Source organism: Salmo salar, chromosome 17 (assembly GCF_965601325.2).
Source record: "Salmo salar chromosome 17, fSalSal1, whole genome shotgun sequence".
In the NCBI taxonomy this organism is placed as follows: domain Eukaryota; kingdom Metazoa; phylum Chordata; class Actinopteri; order Salmoniformes; family Salmonidae; genus Salmo; species Salmo salar.
The window spans coordinates 14,907,501-14,932,143 of NC_138307.1; the positions used below are offsets into that span (position 1 = coordinate 14,907,501).

The 24,643-nt window shown below is 44.6% G+C and overlaps 1 protein-coding gene across 1 annotated transcript in view; it reads right to left on the reverse strand.

The window, feature by feature from the left end:
• The window catches only part of LOC106591582 (fibronectin type III domain-containing protein 3B), a 257,995-nt gene that overhangs the window by 11,846 nt on the left and 221,506 nt on the right, over nt 1-24,643 (reverse strand). Inside the window, exons 23-24 of the mRNA XM_045698964.2 lie at nt 10,947-11,218; nt 6,173-6,409 (exon numbers count right to left, since the gene is read on the reverse strand). Of these exons, the coding sequence (XP_045554920.1) occupies nt 6,173-6,409; nt 10,947-11,218 (509 nt within the window). The remainder of the gene's footprint in view (nt 1-6,172; nt 6,410-10,946; nt 11,219-24,643) is intronic.

The following is a 24,643-nucleotide window of genomic DNA, read 5'->3' on the forward strand; positions in this document are numbered from 1 at the left end:
CATTACACAGCAGATACACAACACACACTCTGAGAACATTACACAGCAGATACACAACACACTCTGAGAACATTACACAGCAGGTACACAACACACACTCTGAGAACATTACACAGCAGGTACACAACACACACTCTGAGAACATTACACAGCAGGTACACAACACACACTCTGAGAACATTACACAGCAGGTACACAACACACACTCTGAGAACATTACACAGCAGGTACACAACACACACTCTGAGAACATTACACAGCAGGTACACAACACACACTCTGAGAACATTACACAGCAGACACACACTCTGAGAACATTACACAGCAGGTACACAACACACACTCTGAGAACATTACACAGCAGATACACAACACACTCTGAGAACATTACACAGCAGATACACAACACACACTCTGAGAACATTACACAGCAGGTACACAACACACTCTGAGAACATTACACAGCAGATACACAACACACACTCTGAGAACATTACACAGCAGGTACACAACACACTCTGAGAACATTACACAGCAGATACACAACACACTCTGAGAACATTACACAGCAGGTACACAACACACACTCTGAGAACATTACACAGCAGATACACAACACACTCTGAGAACATTACACAGCAGATACACAACACACTCTGAGAACATTACACAGCAGGTACACAACACACACTCTGAGAACATTACACAGCAGATACACAACACACTCTGAGAACATTACACAGCAGGTACACAACACACTCTGAGAACATTACACAGCAGGTACACAACACACTCTGAGAACATTACACAGCAGGTACACAACACACACTCTGAGAACATTACACAGCAGGTACACAACACACTCTGAGAACATTACACAGCAGGTACACCGCCATCAAAAGCCTAACAAAACACCAGCTATGATGGGCTACAAAATGCAGAACAACTCTCTCTCTGTGTGTATGTAGGAGGAAGGGTGGCTACACGCTCCGAGCTTCAAATGGACAAAAATAAAAGCAGCGAGAGACAGGTGTAGAAACATGACGATAAGAAGAGAGAGGGAGAGACAGGTGTAGAAACATGACGATAAGAAGAGAGAGGGAGAGACAGGTGTAGAAACATGACGATAAGAAGAGAGAGGGAGAGACAGGTGTAGAAACATGACGATAAGAAGAGAGAGGGAGAGACAGGTGTAGAAACATGACGATAAGAAGAGAGAGGGAGAGACAGGTGTAGAAACATGACGATAAGAAGAGAGAGGGAGAGACAGGTGTAGAAACATGACGATAAGAAGAGAGAGGGAGAGACAGGTGTAGAAACATGACGATAAGAAGAGAGAGGGAGAGACAGGTGTAGAAACATGACGATAAGAAGAGAGAGGGAGAGACAGGTGTAGAAACATGACGATAAGAAGAGAGAGGGAGAGACAGGTGTAGAAACATGACGATAAGAAGAGAGAGGGAGAGACAGGTGTAGAAACATGACGATAAGAAGAGAGAGGGAGAGACAGGTGTGTCTCAGGGGGTGTACTTCTTTCACTGCATCTTACAGACAGACAGACAGACAGACAGACAGACAGACAGACAGACAGACAGACAGACAGACAGACAGACAGACAGACAGACAGACAGACAGACAGACAGACAGACAGACAGACAGACAGACAGACAGACAGACAGACAGACAGACAGACAGACAGGTGTCGGGACACCACATGAGTTTGAGAAGGTCATTGTAGAAATGAAAACAATTTTTGCTGTTTGGTCATTTGATATGTCTTTGTTTACTGCCAATAATACTGTCCTCCTCTCTCCTCATCCCCCCCTCTCTCTCCCTCTGCCCCTCTATCTCTCTCTCTCCCTCTGCCTCTCTTCTCCTGCCCCCCTCTATCTCTCTCTCTCTCCCTCTGCCTCTCTTCTCCTGCCCCCCTCTATCTCTCTCTCTCTCCCTCTGCCCCCCCTCTATCTCTCTCTCTGTCCAGGTTTTACTCTAATAGTGTCTGTGTATCTGGTTACCATAGCAATCTGTCAATTACAGAGATTCCAGGTAATTCAGCCCTAATACAGTCTGTTTAGGAGCGGCAGGGGAGACGAGGGACTAGGAAAATGTGAGGAGGGTAGAGGAGAGGGGGTCTCCAATACTGCCAGTTAAATCCATTTAGCTCTGATGATGCCCTTTCTACCCTGCAGAGACACATGCAGAGAGATAGAGAGGTGGTAGAGGGGGAGGGAGATAGAGGGAGGGTGGGATAGAGAAGAGGTAGAGGGAGAGAGAGGAGGTAGAGGGGGAGAGAGATAGAGAGAGGGGGGAATAGAGAGGAGGTAGAGGGGGAGAGAGATAGAGAGGAGGTAGAGGGGGAGAGAGAGAGGGGGGATAGAGGAGGTAGAGGGGGAGAGAGATAGAGGGGGGTAGAGGGGGAAAGACATGGAGAGGGGGGTTAGGGTTAGAGAGGATTGAGAGGAGGGGGAGAGAGAGGAGGGGTAGAGAGGAGGTAGAGGGGGAGAGAGATAGAGGGGGGTAGAGAGGAGGTAGAGGGGGAGATAGAGAGAGGGGGGATAGTGAGGAGGTAGAGGGGGGGATAGTGAGGAGGTAGAGGGGGAGAAAGATAGAGGGGGGATAGAGAGGAGGTAGAGGGGGAGAGAGATAGAGGGGGGGATTGAGAGGAGGTAGGGGGGAGATAGAGAGAGGGGGGAATAGAGAGGAGGTAGAGGGGGAGAGAGATAGACTGCTAAATGCAGCTAAACTCCTCATAATGAAATGTTCTTAACAGAAGTAATGAGTCAATATTCATCTCAGTCTGAAATGTGTCAGGAATCACACGGATCCATTAAATGCATTACAGACTTCTTTAAGGGCACTTGCTAGGCCCCTATGGGCCCTGGTCAGAAGTAGTGCACTATACAGGGAATAGGGTGCCATTTGGGACGCAGATCTAGCCTGCATTTATTTTCCTATTCAGGCTTGGTGAACAGAAGCAAACGTCACGTTGCAGTGATGCGCGGGCTGACAACAACAATCCCTGTAGCAGATAGCTATACACGGACGTCAGGACCTGGACAAACCCAGCTGAGTGACTGATGACAATGACAACACACCAGTCTGATGTGTTCAACAAGATCTCTTTGGGATGTTTTCCCTTGCCTCGCTGGCTTGCTAGGTAATCAATCCTCTGGTGATATCTGCGATGTGGGAGACGATAACCGTCTGATTACTGTTTGCTAACTTGCATGAGCTGGCTTGCTAGGTAATCAATCCTCTGGTGATATCTGCGATGTGGGAGACGATAACCGTCTGATTACGTGTTTGCTAACTTGCATGAGCTGGCTTGCTAGGTAATCAATCCTCTGGTGATATCTGCGATGTGGGAGACGATAACCGTCTGATTACTGTTTGCTAACTTGCATGAGCTGGCTTGCTAGGTAATCAATCCTCTGGTGATATCTGCGATGTGGGAGACGATAACCGTCTGATTACGTGTTTGCTAACTTGCATGAGCTGGCTTGCTAGGTAATCAATCCTCTGGTGATATCTGCGATGTGGGAGACGATAACCGTCTGATTACGTGTTTGCTAACTTGCATGAGCTGGCTTGCTAGGTAATCAATCCTCTGGTGATATCTGCGATGTGGGAGACGATAACCATCTGATTACGTGTTTGCTAACTTGCATGAGCTGGCTTGCTAGGTAATCAATCATCTGGTGATATCTGCGATGTGGGAGACGATAACCATCTGATTACGTGTTTGCTAACTTGCATGAGCTGGCTTGCTAGGTAATCAATCCTCTGGTGATATCTGCGATGTGGGAGACGATAACCGTCTGATTACGTGTTTGCTAACTTGCATGAGCTGGCTTGCTAGGTAATCAATCCTCTGGTGATATCTGCGATGTGGGAGACGATAACCGTCTGATTACGTGTTTGCTAACTTGCATGAGCTGGCTTGCTAGGTAATCAATCCTCTGGTGATATCTGCGATGTGGGAGACGATAACCATCTGATTACGTGTTTGCTAACTTGCATGAGCTGGCTTGCTAGGTAATCAATCCTCTGGTGATATCTGCGATGTGGGAGACGATAACCGTCTGATTACGTGTTTGCTAACTTGCATGAGCTGCGTCTGAAGATCAGACGTGATCGTATTTACTTCCGCGTAAACAAACCGATTTTTTGATTGAGAACTGCGCATGCAACTTTGGATGATGTCCCAGGGAAATAGGTCTATAAGGACAGGAGTTTTTCCTGACCACAACACAAGGTCAGCTTGTAACTAGAACCCTGAGTTTTTCCTGGGCACAACACAATGTCAGCTTGTAACTAGAACCCTGAGTTTTTCCTGACCACAAGACAAGGTCAGCTTGTAACTAGGACCCTGAGTTTTTCCTGGGCACAACACAATGTCAGCTTGTAACTAGAACCCTGAGTTTTTCCTGACCACAAGACAAGGTCAGCTTGTAACTAGAACCCTGAGTTTTTCCTGGGCACAACACAATGTCAGCTTGTAACTAGAACCCTGAGTTTTTCCTGACCACAAGACAAGGTCAGCTTGTAACTAGGACCCTGAGTTTTTCCTGGGCACAACACAATGTCAGCTTGTAACTAGAACCCTGAGTTTTTCCTGACCACAAGACAAGGTCAGCTTGTAACTAGGACCCTGAGTCTTTCCTGGGCAGGTCACGTGGCCAGCAATATTTCAGGGCCCAATAGGCGTCCAGTATGTAATTCAATGAGAGCTGTCTGGTGGGGGGTGAATGTATGGGTATGAAGGAGGAGAGAGGAGAGAGGAGAGAGGAGAGGAGAGAGGGAGGGTTATACACTCACCAAGCTGTGAAAGCAGTTCAGCTCTGCTAGAATAGAAGGGTGTGTATGTTGGCATTGTGGGGGTCATACTGGACAGTCGGTTAATTACCATCCCATCAGTTAGGACACTACCCTCTGGCTGTGGCTAGGGGTGCCAGGATGCCAACCACACCAGTTATTCATGTCGTAATGTGGCTGTGGCTAGGGGTGCCAGGATGCCAACCACACCAGTTATTCATGTTGTAATGTGGCTGTGGCTAGGGGTGCCAGGATGCCAACCACACCAGTTATCCATGTTGTAATGTGACTGTGGCCAGGGATGCCAAGATGCCAGGATGCCAACCACACCAGTTATCCATGTTGTAATGTGACTGTGGCTAGGGATGCCAAGATGCCAGGATGCCAACCACACCAGTTATCCATGTTGTAATGTGACTGTGGCCAGGGATGCCAAGATGCCAGGATGCCAACCACACCAGTTATCCATGTTGTAATGTGGCTGTGGCCAGGGATGCCAAGATGCCAGGATGCCAACCACACCAGTTATCCATGTTGTAATGTGACTGTGGCCAGGGATGCCAAGATGCCAGGATGCCAACCACACCAGTTATCCATGTTGTAATGTGGCTGTGGCCAGGCAGGGATGCCAAGATACCAGGATGCCAACCACACCAGTTATCCATGTCGTAATGTGACTGTGGCTAGGGGTGCCAAGCATACCCATCACCCATGGCACTGCCAGGCAGACAGACAGTCTCTCTAATTCGCTCAATTATCCTGTATTACCTCCCTCCTCCCCTCCCTCCCTCTCTCCCTACCTCTCTACTTCCCTCCCTCGTATTTAATTCTCTCCCTCCCTCCCTCTCTCTCCCTCTCTACCTCTCTACTTCCCTCCCTCGTATTTCATTCTCTCCCTCTCTCTCCCTACCTCTACTTCCCTCCCTCGTATTTATTTCCCTCCCTCCCTCCCTCTCTCTCCCTCTCTACCTCTCTACTTCCCTCCCTCGTATTTCATTCTCTCCCTCCTTCAGTCTGTTCTCTAATAGACAGCATGGTTGACCAGTTCATGGTTCTAATTACTTCTGTAGTCTAGATGTTCTCATCGTGAGTTCTCCCTAGATCTACTGGTTACTGTCGTGTCTACCTACCCCCCCACCCCACACACACACACGCACGCACGCACGCACACACATGCACACACACCACTCACTCACACAATGTGTGTGAAGTATTTTCCTTCAGTAGAACTGTGATATGGTCATTTAACAGATGCTTTTATCTAGAAAGTACATAACATTGAGCCATTGGAACCATTGGAGTGTGTGTGGTGTGTGTGTGTGTGTGTGTGTGTGTGTGTGTGTACTCTATACTCTACCTGTGGTTCTTATCTTCCATCTGTAGTGTGTAGAACATGTCATTGGAGAGCAGAGCGCGGGTGTGTGTGTGTGTGTGTGTGTTTGCAGCGTTCTCCCCCCACTTCAGTTTCAGGCTCTGGGGGCCGGCAGCCGAACATTCCAAAGGAGGAGGAGCCGGAGGGAGGGGGCGTGTCCTAGCCACCAGGGGTGGGCTCAACGGGCCACAGCCAATCACATTCACTGCTTGGATCTGCACACTGAGAGAGAAAGAGAGAGAGAGAGGTTAGGATAAATTGAGTGTGTGAAAGTTAGTTTGTCCATAACCGGTGTGTGTGGTGTGTGTGTGTGTGTGTGTGTGTGTGTGTGTGTGTGTGTGTGTGTGTGTGTGTGTGTGTGTGTGTGTGTGTGTGTGTGTGTGTGTGTGCGTATTAGTATTTATTAGGGATCCCCATTAGTTCCTGCAGCAGCTACTCTTCCTGGGGTCCAAACACATTAAGGCACTTCCATCACACATAAAACTAAAGATCAAACAGTACATCATATAACATTACTACCCCAGTACATATCTACAGAACTGTATGGTCTGTGTGTCTGAGTACTAATGCTGGTTAACAGCAGAGGAGAGGCAGCATTAGAGGCGTTATAATGATGGGTGTTTCCTCTGTCCACTGAGTCCTGACTGACCCCTAACCTCACCTCATCCATCTAACCCAGTCTCTCCTGACTGACCCCTAACCTCACCTCATCCATCTAACCCAGTCTCTCCTGACTGACCCCTAACATCACCTCATCCATCTAACCCAGTCTCTCCTGACTGACCCCTAACATCACCTCATCCATCTAACCCAGTCTCTCCTGACTGACCCCTGACCCCTGACCTCACCGCATCCATCTAACCCAGTCTCTCCTGACTGACCCCTGACCCCTGACCTCACCTCATCCATCTAACCCAGTCTCTCCTGACTGACCCCTAACCTCACCTCATCCATCTAACCCAGTCTCTCCTGACTGACCCCTGACCTCACCTCATCCATCTAACCCAGTCTCTCCTGACTGACCCCTAACATCACCTCATCCATCTAACCCAGTCTCTCCTGACTGACCCCTGACCTCACCTCATCCATCTAACCCAGTCTCTCCTGACTGATATTTTCTGTTCCCCAAAACAAGTCACGCCTTGTAAAAATCTGCAAACTTTCAATAAATTTTCTGGTTTTCATGAAATCCCAGTTGGAGGATTCCTGGAATCAGGAGGGAATAAGCAAGAAATCTGGAATACTCCAACAGGATTTCTGGAAAACCAGGGAATTTTGCAACCCTAGTCATGCCTTTCAACATCATCCATATGGAATAACTAGGAATAAAGAGGAATAGCAATCACATCAACCTCAATCATCTAGAGTCATCTCATCCAGTATATTACAGTTATAACGCTGTATTAGATCTGATCTCAGATCTGTTCTTACAATCACATCCAACCTCAATCATCTAGAGTCATCTCATCCAGTATATTACAGTTATAACGCTGTATTAGATCTGATCTCAGATCTGTTCTTACAATCACATCAACCTCAATCATCTAGAGTCATCTCATCCAGTGTATTACAGTTATAACGCTGTATTAGATCTGATCTCAGATCTGTTCTTACAATCACATCAACCTCAATCATCTAGAGTCATCTCATCCAGTGTATTACAGTTATAACGCTGTATTAGATCTGATCTCAGATCTGTTCTTACAATCACATCAACCTCAATCATCTAGAGTCATCTCATCCAGTGTATTACAGTTATAACGCTGTATTAGATCTGATCTCAGATCTGTTCTTACAATTCCTTAACCTCTATGGCCCTCTGGATAGTAATGGCCAGTCCTGAATGACACGTCAAGAATATAATATGTCTGGTAAGATGAGGACTTACTGTGTTATTGTTCCATCTATTTTCTGTTGTTTACTAGAGTCCCTCCACTGTCCTGTTTTATTTTTCAGGAACCCTCCTCTCTCTCTCTGGATGATCTTGCTTCCTTTCCCTCACTCTCTCTCTCTCTCTCTCTCTGTCTGGACTCTCTCTCTCTTTCTGTCTGGACAATCTTTCTCCCTTCCTCTCTCTCTCTCTGGACATTCTCTCTATCTCTCTCTCTCTCTGTCTGTACTCTCTCTCTCTTTCTGTCCGGTCAATCTTTCTCCCTTCCTCTCTCTCTCTCTGGACATCCTCTCTCTCTCATTATCTTAATTATTTTACTGTCTGACATTTACCAACAGTAGCCTTTCCCTGATGACGCACACACACACACACACACACACACACACACACACACACACACACACACACACACACACACACACACACACACACACACACACACACACACACACACACACACACACACACACACACACACACACACACACACACACACACACACACCAATGGCTCAATGTTATATACACACAGGTTGTAGTTACTCCAGCACACAAAACAGAAAGTGTGGAAGATGACGAGAGAGGAGAGGGGAGATAATGAAAGAGAGAGAGAGGGAGGGAAAGTTAGATGGTGAAGATGAGAATAGTTTGGAGTATCAGATAATTAAATCTATCCTTCCTCTGGTCCTCTTTGTTTTATCCTTGTTAAATTGAAAACACTAAAACAATGTCTGAGACACTAAGATGAACAAACACTTTCCTATCAAAAAGGGAGAATGAGTTTTCCCACTGATCACCCTATGGAATGTCTTTATATGAGTTGGAATCAGTATCCAGGGGAAATGGACTGTAACCAATCAGATGGAGTGATTGATGGATACACATGCAAATGCACACACATACAGTGGAGGAAAAATGATTTGATCCCCTGCTGATTTTGTACGTTTGCCCACTTACAAAGAAATTATCAGTCTATAATTTTAATACTAGGTTTATTTGAACAGTGAGAGACAGAATAACAACAAAAATATCCAGAAAAACGCATGTCAAAAATGTTATAAAATTATTTGCATTTTAATGAGGGAAATAAGTATTTGACCCCTCTGCAAAACATGACTTAGTACTTGGTGGCAAAACCCTTGTTGGCAATCACAGAGGTCAGACGTTTCTTGTAGTGGGCCACCAGGTTTGCACACATCTCAGAAGGGATTTTATCCCACTCCTCTTTGCAGATCTTCTCCAAGTCATTAAGGTTTCGAGGCTGACGTTTGGCAACTCGAACCTTCAGCTCCCTCCACAGATTTTCTATGGGATTAAGGTCTGGAGACTGGCTAGGCCACTCCAGGACCTTAATGTGCTTCTTCTTGAGCCACTCCTTTGTTGCCTTGGCCGTGTGTTTTGGGTCATTGTCATGCAGGAATACCCATCCACGACCCATTTTCAATGCCCTGGCTGAGGGAAGGAGGTTCTCACCCAAGATTTGACAGTACATGGCCCCGTCCATCGTCCCTTTGATGCGGTGAAGTTGTCCTGTCCCCTTAGCAGAAAAACACCCCCAAAGCATAATGTTTTCACCTCCATGTTTGACGGTGGAGATGGTGTTCTTGGGGTCATAGGCAGCATTCCTCCTCCTCCAAACACGGCGAGTTGAGTTGATGTCAAAGAGCTCCATTTTGGTCTCATCTGACCACAACACTTTCACCAGTTGTCCTCTGAGTCATTCAGATGTTCATTGGCAAACTTCAAACGGGCATGTATATGTATTCTTGATCAGGGGGATCTTGCGGGCGCTGCAGGATTTCAGTCCTTCACGGCGTAGTGTGTTACCAATTGTTTTCTTGGTGACTATGGTCCCAGCTGCCTTGAGATCATTGACAAGATCCTCCCGTGTAGTTCTGGGCTGATTCCTCACTGTTCTCATGATCATTGCAACTCCACGAGGTGAGATCTTGCATGGAGCCCCAGGCCGAGGGAGAGTGACAGTTCTTTTGTGTTTCTTCCATTTGCGAATAATCGCACCAAATATTGTCACCTTCTCACCAAGCTGCTTGGCGATGGTCTTGTAGCCCATTCCAGCTTATGTAGGTCTACAATCTTGTCCCTGACATCCTTGGAGAGCTCTTTGGTCTTGGCCATGGTGGAGAGTTTGCAATCTGATTGATTGATTGCTTCTGTGGACAGGTGTCTTTTTTACAGGTAACAAGCTGCGGTTAGGAGCACTCCCTTTAAGAGTGTGCTCCTAATCTCAGCTCGTTACCTGTATAAAAGACACCTGGGAGGCAGAAATCTTTCTGATTGAGAGGAGGTCAAATACTTATTTCCCTCATTAAAATGCAAATCAATTTATAACATTTCTGACATGCGTTTTTCTGGATATTTTTGTTGTTATTCTGTCTCTCACTGTTCAAATAAACCTACCATTAAAATTATAGACTGATCATTTCTTTGTCAGTGGGCAAACGTACAAAATCAGCAGGGGATCAAATACTTTTTCCCCCCACTGTACATAAGAGGGACAGTATTACCCAGTCAGTAGTGTTGTTCTAATTCAACTAGGTAAGAAAAGCAGTGACATGGTGACAATAACACACACACACACACACACACACACACACACACACACACACACACACACCCGTGCATGCATACACAGATCTACAAACACTTGCTAACATGAATAGCCACACAGAATCACAAACACTTACTGAGAACAATAACCAATCACACGACTCCCTTTGTTAATTCCACAAACACACGGTATGATTACAGCCTGCTGCTATTAGTGCTGCTAAGTGGACTAACATCATCTCAGATGCCATCTCAATTACAACCCTGAACATTCTGCTGGGACTGGAAATAGTGTGTGTACCTGTACTGGCTGTCTGGTTGAAGGTCAGTGATCAGGTGACTGGTTCCTGTTTCCACGGTAATGAGTTGATCGTCCAGACTGATAATGTAAGATGTTATATCCGCCCCATTACAGTTAGGCTCCTCCCACTTCAGGAAGAGGCAGGTGGAGGGGGACTGATCTGATTGGAGCTGGTCAAGCAGGAAGAAAGAAGAGACTGCGTCGGGATTAGTCGCTGGAGTCTGGAAGGTCATCTGTTCACTGTAAGGCCCCGCCCCCGCTTGGTTCACCGCCTGGAGAGGTAGAGAGAGAGAGAGAAAGAGAGAGTGAGAGAGATAAAGACAGATAGACCAAGCGAGAGAGACCGAGCGAGAGAGACAGAGAGGCCGAGAGAGAGAGAGACAGAGAGACCGAGACAGAGAGACAGAGAGAGAGACAGAGATTTGAGTTTTAAATAATCTTTATTGGGTCTGGGAGCCCACAACACAAACACTCATACAAAACCATGGTTACACATCAATTAAAAACACAACACCAAATCCTCCTCCACAGTAACTAAACACAACAGCCTCTGAATACCCCATATACTCATAAACAGATCAATATTATTAACCACTTTGTAACAGGCAAACTCAACCCTCAGTCTCGCTGCCAACATTCCCTCCAGCATTCCCACCACATCCACAGACCCCTGTCCCCGAATACTGTTCTTTCGGGTCTTCCATATTGCTAATTTAGCTGCCCCTGACACAAAATTAAGCAAAATAACTACACCCCTTCGACTAAACCTGTACTTTGGCCCAAATATAAACAGTTGGGAAGAGAAAACCTCTCCCAGAGCTGAGAACCAACTAGTGATCAGGTCAATCATCCCCACCAACCTGGGACACTGCAAAAACAGATGTTCCAGAGTTCCAGACTCAGCACAGAATGGACACCCCTCCCTTCTTTTTCTGAAAGATATCAGAGCCTAGAAGCCCCTCCCCAAACCCCTCCCCAAAGTCGCATCTCTGCCCCACTGAACCCTCCCTGGTAACCGTGGAGCGGACCACGTAAGCTGACCTGCCCACAGCGAGTCACTCTTTTCCCAATTGACTCTAGCTGAGACAAAAAAACATCCCCAAACCCAAAGGCTTTCATTGTTTTGAACAAGTACTGGTGGTCCACACGGTCAAAAGGCTTCTCCTGATCCAAAGAAAGTATACCCACATTTACATCAGACAGTTTACAAATGTCTAAAACATCTCTTATTAGAAACAAGTGATCATCAATAGAGAGGTCAGGTACACAGTAAGACTGGTCCTTGTGGACCAACAGCCCCAGATACTGTTTGAGAGACATTTAGATACAATTTTATATTCTGCGCACAGCAATGCAACAGGTCACCAATTTGTTATAACAGCCAAATCCCGCTTTTTTGGCAACAGTGAAAGCACCGCACGTTGACAGGATACAGGAAGAGAACCCTCATGAAAAGTTTCACACACCACTTCATAAAAATCTTCCCCAATAGACCCCCAAAAGTGCTTATTAAACTCAGATGGTAAACCATCGATGCCAGGGGCTCGGCCTGTTGAGAGCTGAATAACTGCTGTGGACATCTCCTGCAGAGTAATGTCAGAGTCCAAAGCAGCTCTCTGCTCAGGGCCCAATTGAGGAAGTCCGTGTAACAAGTGTTCAGTACACAGAGAATCACAATCCTCCGCCTTATAGAGAGCAGAGTAGAAATCTACGGCATGTTGGGGCATTTCACTGTCATCTGTGGTCACCTTCCCATCAGGGAGACGAAGGCAGACCATCTGTTTACGTTGTAATGTCGACTGTCCGCTAGGTTAATAAAAAGCGCTAGGAGCCTCCATATCCTTGAGGGAAGCGAAACGAGACCTTATCAAGGTACCCTTCACTCTTTCATGTAGAAACGACCTCAGTTCATGTCTCTTGTCCTGTAAGTTCATGACTAGTCCGGGGTCATTCTGAGTGAGCAGCTTCAATTCAATAGATTTGATGTCCTGTTCAAGAGCCCTGATAGTCTCTTTGACTTCAATACGAGACAGAGCAGTATACTGTTGACAAAACAATCGTATTTGGGCCTTCCTAACCTCCCACCATTGTCTCAAGGACTCAAAATTCCCTTTTGTATCCCTCCATTTTTCCCAAAACAACAAAAACCTTTCCCAAAACATGACATCATGTAACAATTTAACATTAAAATACCAGTAAGATGATGACCTTTGTGGACAGGACAAGTGAATATCAACAATAACAATATGGTGATCAGAGAAACCCACAGGAGTAATATCACACCTTCCAACCCTACTACAGTAGAGATCAGATACATACAACCTGTCTAACCTTCCAACCCTTCTACAGTAGAGATCAGATACCTGTCTAACCTTCCAACCCTACTACAGTAGTGATCAGATACATACAACCTGTCTAACCTTCCAACCCTTCTACAGTAGAGATCAGATACCTGTCTAACCTTCCAACCCTACTACAGTAGTGATCAGATACCTGTCTAACCTTCCAACCCCACTACAGTAGAGATCAGATACATACAACCTGTCTAACCTTCCAACCCTACTACAGTAGTGATCAGATACAGACAACCTGTCTAACCTTCCAACCCTACTACAGTAGTGATCAGATACATACAACCTGTCTAACCTTCCAACCCTACTACAGTAGTGATCAGATACATACAACCTGTCTAACCTTCCAACCCTACTACAGTAGTGATCAGATACATACAACCTGTCTAACCTTCCAACCCTACTACAGTAGAGATCAGATACATACAACCTGTCTAACCTTCCAACCCTACTACAGTAGAGATCAGATACATACAACCTGTCTAACCTTCCAACCCTACTACAGTAGTGATCAGATACATACAACCTGTCATAACCTTCCAACCCTACTACAGTAGTGATCAGATACATACAACCTGTCTAACCTTCCAACCCTACTACAGTAGAGATCAGATACATACAACCTGTCTAACCTTCCAACCCTACTACAGTATTGATCAGATACATACAACCTGTCTAACCTTCCAACCCTACTACAGTAGTGATCAGATACATACAACCTGTCTAACCTTCCAACCCTACTACAGTATTGATCAGATACATACAACCTGTCTAACCTTCCAACCCTACTACAGTAGTGATCAGATACATACAACCTGTCTAACCTTCCAACCCTACTACAGTAATGATCAGATACATACAACCTGTCTAACCTTCCAACCCCACTACAGTAGTGATCAGATACATACAACCTGTCTAACCTTCCAACCCTACTACAGTAGTGATCAGATACATACAACCTGTCTAACCTTCCAACCCTACTACAGTATTGATCAGATAGATACAACCTGTCTAACCTTCCAACCCTACTACAGTATTGATCAGATAGATACAACCTGTCTAACCTTCCAACCCTACTACAGTAGTGATCAGATACATACAACCTGTCTAACCTTCCAACCCTACTACAGTAGTGATCAGATACATACAACCTGTCTAACCTTCCAACCCTACTACAGTAGTGATCAGATACATACAACCTGTCTAACCTTCCAACCCTACTACAGTAGTGATCAGATGCATACAACCTGTCTAACCTTCCAACCCTACTACAGTAGTGCTCAGATACATACAACCTGTCTAACCTTCCAACCCTACTACAGTAGTGATCAGATACATACAACCTGTCTAACCTTCCAACCCTACTACAGTAGTGATCAGATACATACAACCTGTCTAACCTTCCAACCCTACTACAGTAGTGATCAGATACATACAACCTGTCTAACCTTCCAACCCTACTACAGTAGTGATCAGATACAGACAACCTGTCTAACCTTCCAACCCTACTACAGTAGTGATCAGATACCTGTCTAACCTTCCAACCCTACTACAGTAGTGATCAGATACATACAACCTGTCTAACCTTCCAACCCTACTACAGTAGTGATTAGATACATACAACATGTCTAACCTTCCAACCCTACTACAGTAGTGATCAGATACATACAACCTGTCTAACCTTCCAACCCTACTACAGTAGTGATCAGATACATACAACCTGTCTAACCTTCCAACCCTACTACAGTAGTGATCAGATACATACAACCTGTCTAACCTTCCAACCCTACTACAGTAGAGATCAGATACCTGTCTAACCTTCCAACCCTACTACAGTAGTGATCAGATACATACAACATGTCTAACCTTCCAACCCTACTACAGTAGTGATCAGATACATACAACCTGTCTAACCTTCCAACCCTACTACAGTAGTGATCAGATACATACAACATGTCTAACCTTCCAACCCTACTACAGTAGTGATCAGATACATACAACCTGTCTAACCTTCCAACCCTACTACAGTAGAGATCAGATACCTGTCTAACCTTCCAACCCTACTACAGTAGTGATCAGATACATACAACCTGTCTAACCTTCCAACCCTACTACAGTAGTGATCAGATACATACAACCTGTCTAACCTTCCAACCCTACTACAGTAGTGATCAGATAGATACAACCTGTCTAACCTTCCAACCCTACTACAGTAGTGATCAGATACATACAACCTGTCTAACCTTCCAACCCTACTACAGTAGAGATCAGATACATACAACCTGTCTAACCTTCCAACCCTACTACAGTAGAGATCAGATACATACAACCTGTCTAACCTTCCAACCCTACTACAGTAGTGATCAGATACATACAACCTGTCTAACCTTCCAACCCTACTACAGTAGTGATCAGATACATACAACCTGTCTAACCTTCCAACCCTACTACAGTAGTGATCAGATAGATACAACCTGTCTAACCTTCCAACCCTACTACAGTAGTGATCAGATACATACAACCTGTCTAACCTTCCAACCCTACTACAGTAGTGATCAGATACCTGTCTAACCTTCCAACCCTACTACAGTAGTGATCAGATACATACAACCTGTCTAACCTTCCAACCCTACTACAGTAGTGATCAGATACATACAACCTGTCTAACCTTCCAACCCTACTACAGTAGTGATCAGATACATACAACCTGTCTAACCTTCCAACCCTACTACAGTAGAGATCAGATACATACAACCTGTCTAACCTTCCAACCCTACTACAGTAGAGATCAGATACCTGTCTAACCTTCCAACCCTACTACAGTAGTGATCAGATACATACAACCTGTCTAACCTTCCAACCCTACTACAGTAGTGATCAGATACATACAACCTGTCTAACCTTCCAACCCTTCTACAGTAGAGATCAGATACCTGTCTAACCTTCCAACCCTACTACAGTAGTGATCAGATACATACAACCTGTCTAACCTTCCAACCCTACTACAGTAGTGATCAGATACATACAACCTGTCTAACCTTCCAACCCTACTACAGTAGTGATCAGATACATACAACCTGTCTAACCTTCCAACCCCACTACAGTAGAGATCAGATACATACAACCTGTCTAACCTTCCAACCCTACTACAGTAGAGATCAGATACCTGTCTAACCTTCCAACCCTACTACAGTAGTGATCAGATACATACAACCTGTCTAACCTTCCAACCCTACTACAGTAGAGATCAGATACCTGTCTAACCTTCCAACCCTACTACAGTAGTGATCAGATACATACAACATGTCTAACCTTCCAACCCTACTACAGTAGAGATCAGATACATACAACCTGTCTAACCTTCCAACCCTACTACAGTAGTGATCAGATACATACCACCTGTCTAACCTTCCAACCCTACTACAGTAGTGATCAGATACATACAACCTGTCTAACCTTCCAACCCTACTACAGTAGTGATCAGATACATACAACCTGTCTAACCTTCCAACCCTACTACAGTAGTGATCAGATACATACAACCTGTCTAACCTTCCAACCCTACTACAGTAGTGATCAAATACATACAACCTGTCTAACCTTCCAACCCTACTACAGTAGAGATCAGATACAGACAACCTGTCTAACCTTCCAACCCTACTACAGTAGTGATCAGATACATACAACCTGTCTAACCTTCCAACCCTACTACAGTAGTGATCAGATACCTGTCTAACCTTCCAACCCTACTACAGTAGAGATCAGATACATACAACCTGTCTAACCTTCCAACCCTACTACAGTAGAGATCAGATACAGACAACCTGTCTAACCTTCCAACCCTACTACAGTAGTGATCAGATACATACAACCTGTCTAACCTTCCAACCCTACTACAGTAGTGATCAGATACCTGTCTAACCTTCCAACCCTACTACAGTAGAGATCAGATACATACAACCTGTCTAACCTTCCAACCCTTCTACAGTAGAGATCAGATACCTGTCTAACCTTCCAACCCTACTACAGTAGAGATCAGATACATACAACCTGTCTAACCTTCCAACCCTTCTACAGTAGAGATCAGATACCTGTCTAACCTTCCAACCCTACTACAGTAGTGATCAGATACATACAACCTGTCTAACCTTCCAACCCTTCTACAGTAGAGATCAGATACCTGTCTAACCTTCCAACCCTACTACAGTAGAGATCAGATACCTGTCTAACCTTCCAACCCTACTACAGTAGAGATCAGATACAGACAACCTGTCTAACCTTCCAACCCTACTACAGTAGTGATCAGATACATACAACCTGTCTAACCTTCCAACCCTACTACAGTAGTGATCAGATACATACAACCTGTCTAACCTTCCAACCCTACTACAGTAGTGATCAGATGCATACAACCTGTCTAACCTTCCAACCCTACTACAGTAGAGATCAGATACATACAACCTGTCTAACCTTCCAACCCTTCTACAGTAGAGATCAGATACATACAACCTGTCTAACCTTCCAACCCTACTACAGTAGAGATCAGATACCTGTCTAACCTTCCAACCCTACTACAGTAGTGATCAGATACATACAACCTGTCTAACCTTCCAACCCTACTACAGTAGTGATCAGATACATACCACCTGTCTAACCTTCCAACCCTACTACAGTAGTGATCAGATACATACAACCTGTCTAACCTTCCAACCCTACTACAGTAGTGATCAGATACATACAACCTGTCTAACCTTCCAACCCTACTACAGTAGTGATCAGATACATACAACCTGTCTAACCTTCCAACCCTACTACAGTAGTGATCAGATACATACAACCTGTCTAACCTTCCAACCCTACTACAGTAGTGATCAGATACATACAACCTGTCTAACCTTCCAACCCTACTACAGTAGTGATCAGATACATACAACCTGTCTAACCTTCCAACCCTACTACAGTAGAGATCAGATACATACAACCTGTCTAACCTTCCAACCCTACTACAGTAGTGATCAGATACATACAACCTGTCTAACCTTCCAACCCTACTACAGTAGTGATCAGATACATACAACCTGTCTAACCTTCCAACCCTACTACAGTAGTGATCAGATACATACAACCTGTCTAACCTTCCAACCCTACTACAGTAGAGATCAGATACATACAACCTGTCTAACCTTCCAACCCTACTACAGTAGTGATCAGATAGATACAACCTGTCTAACCTTCCAACCCTACTACAGTAGTGATCAGATACATACAACCTGTCTAACCTTCCAACCCTACTACAGTAGAGATCAGATACATACAACCTGTCTAACCTTCCAACCCTACTACAGTAGTGATCAGATACATACAACCTGTCTAACCTTCCCACTTGCACTCCATCACTCGTACCAGGCATCTCCTCCACTACCTGGGAGACTAGCCCCACCTGAACCCCCTCCTGTACCCCATTACTCATAGTGGACATCTCCTCCACTACCTGGGAGACTAGCCCCACCTGAACCCCCTCCTGTACCCCATTACTCATAGTGGACATCTCCTCCACTACCTGGGAGACTAGCCCCACCTGAACCCCCTCCTGTACCCCATTACTCATAGTGGGCATCTCCTCCACTACCTGGGAGACTAGCCCCACCTGAACCCCCTCCTGTACCCCATTACTCATAGTGGACATCTCCTCCACTACCTGGGAGACTAGCCCCACCTGAACCCCCTCCTGTACCCCATTACTCATAGTGGACATCTCCTCCACTACCTGGGAGACTAGCCCCACCTGAACCCCCTCCTGTACCCCATTACTCATAGTGGGCATCTCCTCACCAGTCTGAGGAAATGGCTCTTCAGATCCATCCTTACCTTCTACAACAATATTTTTCTGCTGCATAGCATTCCCCTCTGGTACAAGTTGCAACTCCGTGCCCTCAACATGGACAACTTGTTCCTCAGCAACAGGTGCTTGTGGCTGCTCAACCACTGTCGGCCCACCTCTCCCTACATTAGTGGGCCCAGGCGTTACGAGGACCACCTCTCCCTACATCAGTGGGCCCAGGCGTTACGAGGACCACCTGCGCCCCTCCCTCTGCCTTCTCCCTTCTCGGACAAGCATGTCGCTTATGACCAACATCCCCACACTCAAAACACTGTTGACTACCCATACTAGCATAAACCATATACAGTCTGTTGTCACACTTGGCTTTAAACGATAACTCCAAAGTCTGCTCCGGTGAGTCCAAAAACATAAACACCTGTCACCAAAACGACATAACCTGTTTCAAAGCCGGGTGTTTGAAACGACATAACCTGTTTCAGAGCCGGGTGTTTGAAACGACATAACCTGTTTCAGAGCCGGGTGTTTGAAACGACATAACCTGTTTCAGAGCCGGGTGTTTGCAACCCAACGAGACAATCTTAATTGAACTTGCGAACTTCCAAAACCGCAATAACTCGCGCTCCAATAGCTCATTGGGAATAAACGGCGGTACATTTGAAATCGTTACCCTTGTTGACGGAGAAAAAAGCGGCGTAACTTGAATAAACATTCCTTTAAGAAGTACGCCATGCTCAACCATACGATTAACAAGACTCTCTTCTTTAAGAAGTACGCCATGCTCAACCATACGATCAACAAGACTCTCTTCTTTAAGAAGTACGCCATGCTCAACCATACGATTAACAAGACTCTCTTCTTTAAGAAATACACCATGCTCAACCATACGATTAACAAGACTCTCTTCTTTAAGAAGTACACCATGCTCAACCATACGATTAACAACTCTCTTCTTTAAGAAGTACACCATGCTCAACCATACGATCTACAAGACTCTCTTCTTTAAGAAATACACCATGCTCAACCATACGATTAACAAGACTCTCTTCTTTAAGAAATACACCATGCTCAACCATACGATCTAACAAGACTCTCTTCTTTAAGAAATACACCATGCTCAACCATACGATTAACAGACTCTCTTCTTTAAGAAATACACCATGCTCAACCATACGATTAACAAGACTCTCTTCTTTAAGAAATACACCATGCTCAACCATACGATTAACAAGACTCTCTTCTTTAAGAAGTACACCATGCTCAACCATACGATCAACAAGACTCTCTTCTTTAAGAAATACACCATGCTCAACCATACGATCAACAAGACGCTCTTCTTTAAGAAGTACACCATGCTCAACCATACGATCTAACAAGACTCTCTTCTTTAAGAAGTACACCATGCTCAACCATACGATTAACAAGACTCTCTTCTTTAAGAAGTACACCATGCTCAACCATACGATCTAACAAGACTCTCTTCTTTAAGAAGTACACCATGCTCAACCATACGATTAACAACTCTCTTCTTTAAGAAGTACACCATGCTCAACCATACGATTAACAACTCTCTTCTTTAAGAAATACACCATGCTCAACCATACGATTAACAAGACTCTCTTCTTTAAGAAGTACACCATGCTCAACCATACGATTAACAACTCTCTTCTTTAAGAAATACACCATGCTCAACCATACGATCAACAAGACTCTCTTCTTTAAGAAGTACACCATGCTCAACCATACGATCAACAAGACTCTCTTCTTTAAGAAATACACCATGCTCAACCATACGATCAACAAGACTCTCTTCTTTAAGAAGTACACCATGCTCAACCATACGATCAACAAGACTCTCTTCTTTAAGAAATACACCATGCTCAACCATACGATCAACAAGACTCTCTTCTTTAAGAAGTACACCATGCTCAACCATACGATCAACAAGACTCTCTTCTTTAAGAAATACACCATGCTCAACCATACGATTAACAAGACTCTCTTCTTTAAGAAGTACACCATGCTCAACCATACGATTAACAACTCTCTTCTTTAAGAAGTACACCATGCTCAACCATACGATCAACAAGACTCTCTTCTTTAAGAAATACACCATGCTCAACCATACGATTAACAAGACTCTCTTCTTTAAGAAATACACCATGCTCAACCATACGATTAACAAGACTCTCTTCTTTAAGAAGTACGCCATGCTCAACCATACGATCAACAAGACTCTCTTCTTTAAGAAGTACACCATGCTCAACCATACGATTAACAAGACTCTCTTCTTTAAGAAATACACCATGCTCAACCATACGATCAACAAGACTCTCTTCTTTAAGAAGTACACCATGCTCAACCATACGATTAACAACTCTCTTCTTTAAGAAATACACCATGCTCAACCATACGATTAACAAGACTCTCTTCTTTAAGAAAAACCACCACCGCTTAATTCATCCGTGACGCATAAGCAACATTCTCATATCCTATCTTCTCTCCTACGGCGATCAGAAACTCCTCCACAGTGACAGTAGCCTCAGTAACACACCTAAAGCCGTGCCGAAGTGACAGGGACGGAGTCCCCATGTGAGTCGCAATCCCCGCCAAAACCAGGGTAATTTCAACACGAAAAACAATACACTTAATTCTACGACGACAACTAAATAAAACTAATGATAACCTTAATCATGCATAGGAAGAAAAAAAAATAGCACCAAGAAAAGGAAACGTAAAAGAAAAACCAAGATATCTAACTCTACACAGCACTCACTCAGACAATTCCCAGCATGCACCAAACACTCCCAGCATGCAGAGAGAAAGAGACCGAGAGACAGAGAGAGAGACAGAGAGACAGAGAGAGAGAAAGCTCTAGTGTTTGATTTTTAAATGGTTATTACCTTACTCACAAATAAAGACATATCATACTGCCCTGACAAACACACACACACACTGCTAATGTTGTTACTGTCCTATGCGACCTCTCTAGTCTACTAATAACATCAGTGATATAAACCACATAGATGAGTCATAAAGAAAGCAGCCATAAAATCAACGAGAAAATAAATCAGGAGTCCTACAACAGGGCAGTGTGTGTGTGTGTGTGTGTGTGTGTGTGTGTGTGTGTGTGTGTGTGTGTGTGTGTGTGTGTGTGTGTGTGTGTGTGTGTGGTTGAGAGCGGGTGCATAAACTACAATCTATCAAGCACAACCTTTCCTTGACCTTCACAGACATTTTGACAGTCAGCTCTAGAACCTAGTCATCTCATCACAAGATGTAGTTAGAGAATGTAAATGTGTGTGTGTGTACCTGTAGTCTACAGCAACCGTGTGTGTGTGTGTGTGTGTGTGTGTGTGTGTGTGTGTGTGTGTGTGTGTGTAGTCTACGGCAATAATGTGTGTGTGTGTGTGTGTGTGTGTGTGTGTGTGTGTGTGTGTGTGTGTGTGTGTGTGTGTGTGTGTATACCTGTAGTCTACAACAGTAGTGTGTGTACCTGTAGTCTAAAGCAGTAGTGTGTGTGTGTGTACATGTAGTCTACAGCAGTAGTGTGTATACCTGTAGTCTACAGCAGTAGTGTGTATACATGTAGTCTACAGCAGTAGTGTGTGTGTGTGTACATGTAGTCTACAGCAGTATTGTGTGTGTGTGTACCTGTAGTCTACAGCAGTAGGGTGTGTACCTGTAGTCTACAGCAGAAGTGTGTATACATGTAGTCTACAGCAGTAGTGTGTGTATACCTGTAGTCTACAGCAGTAGTGGGTGTGTATACCTGTAGTCTACAGCAGTAGTGTGTGTGTGTGTGTACCTGTAGTCTACAGCAGTAGTGTGTATACCTGTAGTCTACAGCAGTAGTGTGTGTATACCTGTAGTCTACAGCAGTAGTGTGTGTATACCTGTAGTCTACAGCAGTAGTGTGTGTATACCTGTAGTCTACAGCAGTAGTGTGTGTATACCTGTAGTCTACAGCAGTAGTGTGTGTATACCTGTAGTCTACAGCAGTAGTGTGTGTATACCTGTAGTCTACAGCAGTAGTGTGTGTACCTGTAGTCTAAAGCAGTAGTGTGTGTATACCTGTAGTCTACAGCAGTAGTGTGTGTATACCTGTAGTCTACAGCAGTAGTGTGTGTATACCTGTAGTCTACAGCAGTAGTGTGTGTATACCTGTAGTCTACAGCAGTAGTGTGTGTATACCTGTAGTCTACAGCAGTAGTGTGTGTACCTGTAGTCTAAAGCAGTAGTGTGTATACATGTAGTCTACAGCAGTAGTGTGTGTACCTGTAGTCTACAGCAGTAGTGTGTATACCTGTAGTCTACAGCAGTAGTGTGTGTACCTGTAGTCTACAGCAGTAGTGTGTATACATGTAGTCTACAGCAGTAGTGTGTGTATACCTGTAGTCTACAGCAGTAGTGTGTGTATACCTGTAGTCTACAGCAGTAGTGGGTGTGTACCTGTAGTCTACAGCAGTAGTGTGTGTGTGTGTGTGTGTACCTGTAGTCTACAGCAGTAGTGTGTATAGCTGTAGTCTACAGCAGTAGTGTGTATACCTGTAGTCTACAGCAGTAGTGTGTATACCTGTAGTCTACAGCAGTAGTGTGTATACCTGTAGTCTACAGCAGTAGTGTGTGTACCTGTAGTCTAAAGCAGTAGTGTGCGTACCTGTAGTCTACAGCAGTAGTGTGTGTACCTGTAGTCTACAGCAGTAGTGTGTGTACCTGTAGTCTACAGCAGTAGTGTGTGTACCTGTAGTCTATAGCAGTAGTGTGTGTACCTGTAGTCTACAGCAGTAGTGTGTATACCTGTAGTCTACAGCAGTAGTGTGTGTATACCTGTAGTCTACAGCAGTAGTGTGTGTACCTGTAGTCTAAAGCAGTAGTGTGTATACATGTAGTCTACAGCAGTAGTGTGTATACCTGTAGTCTATAGCAGTAGTGTGTGTACCTGTAGTCTACAGCAGTAGTGTGTGTATACCTGTAGTCTACAGCAGTAGTGTGTGTATACCTGTAGTCTACAGCAGTAGTGTGTGTACCTGTAGTCTAAAGCAGTAGTGTGTATACATGTAGTCTACAGCAGTAGTGTGTATACCTGTAGTCTACAGCAGTAGTGTGTGTACCTGTAGTCTACAGCAGTAGTGTGTGTATACCTGTAGTCTACAGCAGTAGTGTGTGTATACCTGTAGTCTACAGCAGTAGTGTGTGTACCTGTAGTCTAAAGCAGTAGTGTGTATACATGTAGTCTACAGCAGTAGTGTGTATACCTGTAGTCTACAGCAGTAGTGTGTGTACCTGTAGTCTACAGCAGTAGTGTGTGTACCTGTAGTCTATAGCAGTAGTGTGTGTACCTGTAGTCTACAGCATTAGTGTGTATACCTGTAGTCTACAGCAGTAGTGTGTGTGTACCTGTAGTCTACAGCAGTATTGTGTGTGTGTATACCTGTAGTCTACAGCAGTAGTGTGTGTACCTGTAGTCTACAGCAGTAGTGTGTGTGTACCTGTAGTCTAAAGCA